Raw genomic sequence first — 9,890 nt, forward strand, 5'->3', positions numbered from 1 at the left:
AATTATCACTAGGTTTACTGCACGTTTAGCGTAGATATGCGTTTTTCGAATTTGGGGGATTTTTGTCAATGATTGTATCTCAGATACATCCTTAAATAAAAACTGTTGGAAAAATCGAAGAGCCTTCATCGATCTGAGAAATACGCTCGAATCTCCACGTATCTCGAAACTGCGCGTTTCAGGTGCTGCACCACGGCACGACTTTGGTGCATTGGGACTGCGAGGGTGGCACCTCGAGGACGGCGTTGGTGTTCGCGCGCGTCGATCGCGCTTGCGGCACCTTCGTGTGGGAAAAGCCACCCTGGAGTCCGCTGAAAACGGCACAAGTTGGCGGTGCCGCTCTTACAGAGTTTTCGCTGAGCGCGAACCCGGAGGACGCGATACCAGCGGGCCTAGTCGGCAGGTACACGCAGCAGCAGGCTGACTGCGCTTCTGTCACTCTCGAAGAGGGATACCTCGACCTGGGATCGGTGAAGGAGATAATGATCGGCTGTTGCGACCGCGATCGAGAGGCCGATCTCAGGAGCATCTGCAAGAGATACGGCCTACCTGGCTCCGACTGCTGCATCGGCCTCATGTATGGCTCCAATCTTCCGGACAATCGACTGATCTTCCTACTTTGCCCCCCCGGCCTTAGCAAGTACGTATCAATTGTTCTTACAATCTACTTTCCAGTGCGTCTCACCGGGAAAATGCGGAAGAAAAAAAATATCTTATGCCACTTTGCAAATTGCAACTTTTCATTTAGATTGGTCAAGTGATCGTGGGACAACGTGGCATTTTCATTTCTTTGTGCGTTTTTAAATTTTACTAGTACAAAGTGTGGTAAAATTTCACGAAACTCATGAAATTCCTCGAAATGCCACGATTAGGTGATTTTCAGGATTAACTTTAAGAGAAAATTCTCTCCGTGTACGTTTCTTAATTTCATGGTTTTCGGGGGGGAAAAATCTCTCAATTAGAAATTAAAGAGGCCGTTTAGGACCGGGCATAGGTGTAAGTAGCCAGTTAAATTAAATTATTAATATTTAATTTAACTGGCTACTTACACCTATGCCCGGTCCTAAACGGCATCTTTAATTTCTAATTGATTTTATATCTTAAAGGACCCAAGTTAAAAAATTGTAGTAAAATCTCTCAAGTGAATGCATTCGAGATTATCTCGCGGGTATTTTTCTCCATTTACCTATTTCGTGCGTGCTATTAAATTTGGCCGTAAAAAGTCACCGCGTGTTAAATTAATTACTATGTCATTAATATCCCCCTCTCCAGAAAATCGGGTTCATTAATAGTGTATTAATGGCTACATTCATAATTTGTATATTACCGAGCAATAGTATATTAATAACAACAAACACATTTCCTGCGTATTTTGCACGGCTCTACCAAATTCCCTCTAATAATTTATGATTTATTGTTAAATTACGTATTGTTGGGCCACATAAATTATGTAATACGCATGTTGCTTCGCTTTCAGAATATGGTACATGGGATTGTGCTGGATATTGCGAGGCCTCAAAAGACAACAACAGCTAACAGACCGCAGATCACGCTGGTTGAAAGAGAAATATCTCCAGTTGTACTTTTCTTACTTGGAACAGCCGATGGAGGGCCTGGAGCAGCCGACGACAGCCGATGCTATTCGCATTTTCGGCGGTCGCGACTGGTCCATGACAGAGAGTGTCGGAACTCTGTCTCCGACGAGCAGTAGCACTCTACGCAGGCGAAACGTTAAAGGCAAAAAGACAAAGTCGATTGGCAACATTCACGCTTTAACAAAGGTTCGCATAAATTTACCACGCATCTTCTACAATCGACGTAGATCAGATCGTAGATCGTCGCAAAAGCCGTGGTTTATTCCGCGATTAACCGCGTTCACCGAACTGAACACTCTTGGTTTAACGCAGGACCTGAGCATAAAACAGTACGACACCTCGACCTCGGACGGAGGTCTGTGCGCCACACCTCTTCGTCACATCGCGGGAAGCAGAGAGTCTTTAACGAGGATCCTACCAGCGTCACCGAGAGCAAGCCGAGACCGAATCCCGCCACGCAGCCCGCCCGGTGCTGGCGATCGTATCACCTCCACCTTGCCTTATTCCACTTTTCAAAGGTACATCATTCTATCGCACACTTTATCCCTTATAATGTCAAGTTCTCGTTATCTTTATCGATTTCGAAAGGTTCATCCAGGCAGAAAACTATGTAGAACCGAACAGAAAATCTTACAGCTTCGTGCTGAATATCATTTGAAATCTGAATTATGGATCCAAGGTTTTCTCATCTAACATGATGAAAATAAACTATCTATTTTGAGCAATCTAAGACCAGGCATTCATTTCTTTTACGCGGAAAGTCTCTGAGAGGATACCTTTTATATTTATTATGTACAAACAATATTTTAGAACTTTTCATTTACGTGAAATAATAATATCAAAGACATACGACGCGATGCGAAAAGAATCCGTTTTCGACGCTACATTTAAGACAATCTATAAAAAATCAAGGTGCTTCTAATTTTACAATTTTTACTTTCTTGTATTTTTAAACGCTTCTTCTCCTTTCTTCTACTTCGTGCATCAGGCTTGATGCCTGTTTTATCCAGTTGGTTTAAAAATTACGGCAAGGTTAGCAGCCTACCGAAGATGAAGTAAAACCAAATGTTCAAAGTACCAGTTCGCTCTGGTACAGAACAGTAATTTTTAAGCACGATAAACAATATCTGCTCGGACTTTTTGACCTTTAAACGATCGCAAATAATCACCTCCGTGAATATTAAGGATCGGGATATTTTAGGGACATTATTTTAAGATCTAGACACACGTCCCTCTGAAATAAGAGTAACGGAGGAAATTGCGAAAATTCTATAAAATTTTACATTAAAAATAATGATCTTGAGCACCTCGCAATAACGCGTGCGTAGTTTGTTGTGTGTCGCCAGAGAGAAAGACAAGAACGGATCCGGTGGCATACCCGTAGGCTTGGAGGCCCCTTGGCACATGAAGGCGCGCACTACATCGATCATGTACGAGACGCAGCTGAACTTTGTGGAATTCGTCGCGCTCTTTCGATCGTTCAGCTTGCGAGCCAGGAAAGATCTGCGCGATCTGTTCGGCCAGTTAGCGATAACGTGCCGCAGCCAGAGTGACGGATCGTTGAGGGACTTTAATATTCGTCCGGTGGTGCTCAGGCAGACCAGTGACGCCACCCCGCAAAGAATCGGTAAGTCGACCGCACCGGAGCTAATTTAATTATTAAAACTTGTGCGTAAATTTAAATGTGCAGATTCATCTTTATATTTAGTCGCGACGATGCGATAATAGAGGAAAGTCCTCCGTTATGAAATAGGCTTCTAATATGAGATAGCAGGTTTTCAACGTCCAAAGTCAATGACAAATCTTTTTTCGCAACGATCTAACAATGAATTTTCCTAGACAGATTTCACTCCAAGGGCAATAAATTCGTGGTGGAACCAAGTGTTTGTCAAATTTAGCGGAAACTCCGCTATCTCATACTAGTAGCCTATCTCATAGCACTTTCATCTCAATCTTAAATACAGAAACGCGAGTCAATCCACTAAATTTTGAGTAAATTAGATTTGTAGCGCTACAAGCTTTATTACAACTGACCTAGCAGCAACATATACGTTCGTTCATATTCATGAAAAACAAAGGTCGCTGTAATTACGCGAGTTTTAATTTATAATTCGATCGCGATTGCCTCTTCAAATATTTGAAATGAGAAATCAATTTCAATGCGCCAGGCTTGTTGACGAGAAACAACTCTATCGACTGTCACGAATACAAGACGGGCAGCAATCTGCAAAAGAAGCAGATCTTCGATGCCGTCGCGGCTGCAAGCATAGTCAATAACTGCTCGGGCGTGGACACGTCCAAGTCCCAAGTGATCACCCTGGCGACATTCACGAAATTTCTCGAGTCCCGGCAGCAAGAAAAGTTGAACGACGATGAAATCAAGGCGCTGATCAAGGTAAATATTTACGGGGCCAGAGATCCTCGCGCGCGCGCGCAAGAGAGAATGTTAGCCCAACGTCTTCATTTCTCTCGGACGAACTTTTTTTGACGGATTTACAGGAAATTAATATCCTCTAATATTTTGCACGCCAGACCGGCGTGCACGTTGGTTAACGTGTTTGCGTTCAATCACGCGAATAAACCGCTTTTGTTGAAGCGACGATAAACGACCCCGCCTTTCATCCCGCTGTACCGAAATCACGATTTCAATTTGTCTTATCTGGAAATGGAAGAGCCAACTTCTCCACGCGCACAGCGCGACCGCCCCGTGAGCGCATTGCTGCACGCGCGCTCATTCGAACGTATAATAGAATGCATACGTAACACAATCAAGCGGGCCCGTTCGCTCTCATTTCAGAGGCACGAGCCGGACCCGGCACTTCGCACACAGTGGTGTTTGTCTTTCGAGGGTTTTGCGCGGTACATGATGGACAAGGACAATTACGCCTTCCCGACCGAGTACGCGACACCGTCCGAGACCGAGATGCAACAGCCCCTCTCGCAGTATTACATCGCCAGTTCCCACAACACGTATTTAACCGGGCATCAACTCAAAGGGGAGTCCTCCGTGCAACTGTACTCGCAGGTGAGCCGCGACTTTCAAAAATAGATCCGCGATAATGAGCGTAGCTCCATAGAGCTGGGACATGAAATATTTCCACGACATTATCACAGTTACCTTCCACTGGATTCCGAACCGCGTTATTATTTAATAATCCCGCGCGTTATTTCAGCGAGATGTAAAATAAATGAATAAGAAATCCCCCTCCGTGTATATCCGAGGGCTATGAAAGATTTATCGGTTTAAAAAGAGTCCGGGCTCTTTCACTCTGCGTGTGGCGAACTTTTAAAAATAGCGATTAGCGCGAATGAAACTTGTCGACTGATAACAACCAAAATCTGCGCAGGTGCTTTTAACCGGCTGTCGCTGCGTGGAGCTCGATTGTTGGGACGGTGACGATGGGACCCCGCTGATTTATCACGGTCACACTTTCACTACGAAAATACCATTTCGCTCGGTCGTGGAGGCGATCGATCGTAGCGCCTTTGTCATTTCCCCCTATCCCGTGATTCTTTCCATCGAGAATCACTGTTCGCCGAATCAGCAAGCTCGCATGGCTCAAATATTTCAGGTACCCGATTAATTATCTAACAGATTGTCCTTCCCGTCGACCGTCGTCGCGCCTCAAATCGAGTTACGAGCGGAGATACACGTTTCGTTTCAGGCTGTTTTTGGCGAGAAATTGGTAACGAAATTCCTCTACGAGTCCGACTTCAGCGACGATCCCCAACTGCCTTCGCCCTCGCAGCTTCGCTACCGGATCTTGATAAAAAATAAGAAGCTAGTGGTCGACCCTGCCGGCCCTCTGTCGCACACGCCCCTTAGTCATCGTGGGAAGATGCTCATGTCAGATCGCGCATCCTCCATGAAGCAAATGCGGACCGACGTAAGCAGCACGTCCGTCGTCGAATACTTTAGCGAGGACGAGGACGACGAAGAGGACGACGATGAGGACGACAACATCGATGGTAAAACTAATGCGCTGCCGATACTTCGAGAATTCAGTTCAACCAGATCCACTCTCCAAAAAGAATATCGGGATTTGTTATTAACAGACTTTCGTTCTTAATTCTCCCCATGCCCAGGTTTAATCTAAATATACTACACATTGTCACTCGCCTAATTGTTACTTTAACGTAACGATAAATAATTTTCGAGCTCGGTATAACGGATAGGTCCGAGCCTCCTCTTCCCCACTTGCTTTGAGGAAAATATAATGTAATTACAGTCGGTTGAAAGCTCACACGAAACGAATTTACAGATAACTCCATTTCGAGCTATGAGAGATACTTGGGTGGCGGCCAAGTGCCTCACGGTCGTTTGAAATCGGACCCGGGAGTGGACGACAAAACGCAAAAGCAGAGCAGCCAGATAGCCAAGGAGCTGTCGGACCTGGTGATTTATCTGCAAGCGATTAAATTCCGCGGACTAAATACCGTTCCGGTCGTGCCGGGAAAAATACGTCATCAGTCGCACACGGGACCAGTTCAGAGGCACAGCATCGCCGGTATAGGACCCAGCAGCATAGCGTCCTCCTCAGGATCGCCGCAATCGCTCTCGACGTCCGCCTCGATCGCGAGCGGCGGCAGCAACATCGATAATATCTTTAGGTCAGTTTCCCATTCTAAAGTGCCTTCTCTGTTCATTTCTGTACTTGTAAACTGTTGGCATATTTCCTGTTATGTTTTCTTAGACCAACGGCACACGATACTATTGTTCCCCACTGGATTGCGCAGGAGAACCAATAATGTTGCAGAGTTGTAGATCAGGGGCTCGATTCTTGAATTCATTCGACGGGGAAACGTACGCGAAAATTCTGCTTTTACAGAAAAGTTGCAAGCTGATTGGCTACTCGCGTGGTTTTTAACCAATCGATTTTCGACTTTTCTGTGAGAGCAGGATTTTCGCGCACGTTCCTCTTTCGAATGCATTGAAGAATCGAGCCCCAGGTGACTAAAGGCTAAATCCTGATTGGTTCTCGCAAGCAATCTAGTAAGAAACATATAATAGTATCGTGTGCTGTTGGCTTAAGTTTACTCAGTCGTATATTTTCTTTTTTAAAACCATATTTTGGCCTTTTAAACCTCATAATCGGCATTGACCGGCGAATACCGATTTTGCAGATAAAAAACTATACTTAGTCGTGCGCATCTTTTTTGCTTCTGTGTTATTAGATCCACTCGCGGAATGCCGGCGTGCTTCCAATGCTCGTCCCTGAACGAGAACGCGGCGAAAAAGATCTGTCGAAAGCAGCCGTTAGGCGTGGTCGCCCATGCAGAGACTCAACTCATCCGAACGTATCCCGCGGGGATGCGCATTGATTCCACAAATTTCAATCCCGTAATATTTTGGGCTTTCGGAATCCAGATGGTTGCGTTAAACTATCAGACCGATGACGCGGGATTAAATCTCAACTCAGCCATGTTCGAGCAAAATGGTCATTGCGGATACGTTAGGAAGCCCTCGGTGATGTGGGACAAGGGACACATGATGTACAGGTGAATCACCTTATTATCATCGTATCCTATTATTTTTTACGAATTTTCTAAAATGATAGGCGACGACAATTTTATTAATGTAATATCTTGTACTCCTTGTAAAATCGATTAACTTGCGAGTCATAAACAGCAATTGTTAGACGATCCCTTTTGGTCTGCGTCACGTCAATAAGTTTATCTTTGCTGTAAGAGAATGTCTTCGTACTCGAAAGAAAGATAGTTAAATTATTTCTGACATTGTCTCGAAAAATCTTGTTGAGCAATCGTAAATGTTTTGACAGGCGGTTCAACCCTTGGGACAAAGAGTTCGACGGGCTGCATTCTGTGCACTTGAGCCTCTCAATAGTCTCAGGACAATACGTCTCGGTCACGAACTTCGTCACCAGCACCTACGTCGAGGTCGAGCTGGTCGGCATACCGATCGACTGCGCGAAGCACAAGACGAAGGTGATCCAGAACAATGCGCTGAATCCCATCTGGAACGAGAAGTTTTGCTTCCAAGTGATGTTCAAGGATCTCGCCTTCCTGCGCTTCGGTGTTATCGAGGCAAGCTCCCATCACGTGATCGCGCAACGCGTAATACCGCTCAAGTGTCTACGGCCCGGCTACCGACACGTACGATTACGATCCTGCAAGAACAAGCCGCTGGCACTTTCCACGCTCTTTATCTATTCCCGCTTGGAGGAGGAGAGCTTAGACTATAACACCTGCTGCCGCGATCACAAGGAGTCGTCCAAGCGTCTCTCGTCGAGCAAGGAGCCCGAGAAACTGAGCACCGTCGATCCCGGGTCTCTGGGTGGCGTCACCCTGAAAAGACGAATGTTCTTCTTGATGGTCTACCACGTGATACCGGACGAACCGTATACGATCCTAAAGGTGACCCAGGAGAGTACCACGCAAGAAGTGATGCTGCAGGCGTTGCAGAGGGCCGGGATATCGCCGGATCACGTAGACGAGTACATCCTGGTGGAGGAAGTGTCCCGTGGATGGGAGAAAAGAGATAAGGAAGAATTGCCGACTCAACGCGTGCTGGACCCAACAGAACACCCTCTTCAGGCGCAGGCTCTGTGGAAAGGACAGGGTCGCTTTCTGCTGAAGCGAGTAGGCGACGATCCGAGCAGTAGAGCGTGGCTCGCCTCCATCAGGAGCACGGCCGGCCACTCGAAGCTCGACTCCAACACGAGGGACCAATCCACCCACACATGGGACGAGGCGGACACCTTTCTGGTCTGCATCTATAACGTGTCACCGGAGATCCCTTATGCGATTCTACGCGTGCCGATAAGCAGCTCGGCGCAGGACGTGCTGGCGCAGGCTCTGATAAAGGCCAGGAGGATGGAGAACCCGACCAAGTTCGCTCTGGTCGAGGAGCTGGAATGGGGTGGCGCGGGCGCCGTTGGAAGCGGAAATCGTCAACTAAGAGTATTGAGCGACGACGAGAATGTTTACACCACGCAGGCCTTCTGGAAGACTCTCGGCAGGTTCATCCTCAGAGAAAGAGAACAGGCTATACCGAGACGGACCCTGTTGCCCGCCACCCTCGATCGAATCAGCAAGGGATTTTCCGTGGGCAGATCTGTATCCCTGCCAGGATCCAGCAAAGAAAAGGTGCCTGTTTCGGAAGCACTGTCGGACCCTACTTCTCGAGGCCTGAGACATCGGCTAATGATGTCGGGACGTAGACGAGAGGTTCACTCTGACGGGGAAGATACGCGCGAGTCCGATTTATTGAATGCTACTTTTTATCTGAAGAAGGTCTCGTTCAAAAAACTGATGAGCTGGAAGTCATAGTGGCAGTCAAGGGCGAACTCGATATCATCGATCTTCGCCGCTCGGAGAAGTCATCTGTAAGCCCCGTAGTTCAATTATCGTCATCAGAATTTAGATCTGATCTGCGAAACGTTTGTCCTGTGCCGACGATCCTGTCGAGGTGCGATCTCGAATCGAAACAAGAGCTTGAGAGGATCGAAAAAGGTTCCACTTTGTCGATAATTTACATAATACAAGTCACTCAGAGAAGCTAAAATCTGTAAGTCTTTATAGTCGAATGACAGACACACGGCACGAGCAGAACAATTAAATACCCGTACTAAAGAAGTATCAGACAGCGTGTTTTTATCATTGATCATGCGGTGACGTTGCGCGAGAAAAAAAATACGATCTTTGCAATGGGAGTAAGAGTTCGAGTCAGTTTCTTCGGGAAAGAACGGAATGATTGTTTCGATAAACGTGTCTGGAAAACAACGCGACATTCTTAAACTCGATTATCCCCGATGTTTGAGCGAAGTACGGAACGAGCGAAATTCGTAGCCGAAAGCAACTGTCGGCGAGTTGAAATCTCCAAAGAAGACCGGACGATATGGAGATTGTTACGGCGCCATTTTCAAAGATTTTTCAAGAGTTTTAAAACGTACATAGCATATCTGAAGTAATGACGTAGCACAATCATTAAGTGGCAAAGCGACGATTCTCGAATCCCTTTAAGTTCGCATAAAAAGCCAGGCATCAATACTGGATTTCGTTACGTGGCAGTAAATTACGGTCCGTAATCCGCGTTCGCCAAAGACGCGCTGGCGCGTCGAAGAGAGAGAGAGAGAAAAAAAAGAGATTAAACGCCACGCGTCGCGCCTGATTTTATTATTTTTGTACAACGAAGGGAGGAGGGAGATCACGCCGGGCGATCTCCAAACCTTTTGCCAAACGACGATTCTAAGTGATTCTAGATCCGCGACGCATTCGTAACGTTTAGACGTGTCGGAAGTGCTTCCCTATTCGAACGTGTTTCCGTTTTGAGAC

General features: G+C 46.4%; 1 protein-coding gene across 1 annotated transcript in view; it reads left to right on the forward strand.

Moving 5' to 3' along the window:
- The window catches only part of LOC105569386 (1-phosphatidylinositol 4,5-bisphosphate phosphodiesterase epsilon-1-like), a 162,016-nt gene extending 152,335 nt beyond the window's left edge, over positions 1-9,681 (forward strand). The window contains exons 11-21 of the mRNA XM_012025814.1: positions 183-640; positions 1,478-1,781; positions 1,908-2,113; positions 2,924-3,222; positions 3,764-3,990; positions 4,393-4,620; positions 4,943-5,167; positions 5,261-5,564; positions 5,858-6,206; positions 6,771-7,094; positions 7,376-9,681. Coding sequence (XP_011881204.1) covers positions 183-640; positions 1,478-1,781; positions 1,908-2,113; positions 2,924-3,222; positions 3,764-3,990; positions 4,393-4,620; positions 4,943-5,167; positions 5,261-5,564; positions 5,858-6,206; positions 6,771-7,094; positions 7,376-8,885 — 4,434 coding nt within the window. The 3' untranslated portion in view covers positions 8,886-9,681. The remainder of the gene's footprint in view (positions 1-182; positions 641-1,477; positions 1,782-1,907; positions 2,114-2,923; positions 3,223-3,763; positions 3,991-4,392; positions 4,621-4,942; positions 5,168-5,260; positions 5,565-5,857; positions 6,207-6,770; positions 7,095-7,375) is intronic.
- Positions 9,682-9,890: the final 209 nt, after the last annotated feature.

The sequence above is a fragment of the Vollenhovia emeryi genome, unplaced genomic scaffold, assembly GCF_000949405.1.
Source record: "Vollenhovia emeryi isolate VEMERY1.0 unplaced genomic scaffold, V.emery_V1.0 DF939124.1, whole genome shotgun sequence".
Classification (NCBI taxonomy): domain Eukaryota; kingdom Metazoa; phylum Arthropoda; class Insecta; order Hymenoptera; family Formicidae; genus Vollenhovia; species Vollenhovia emeryi.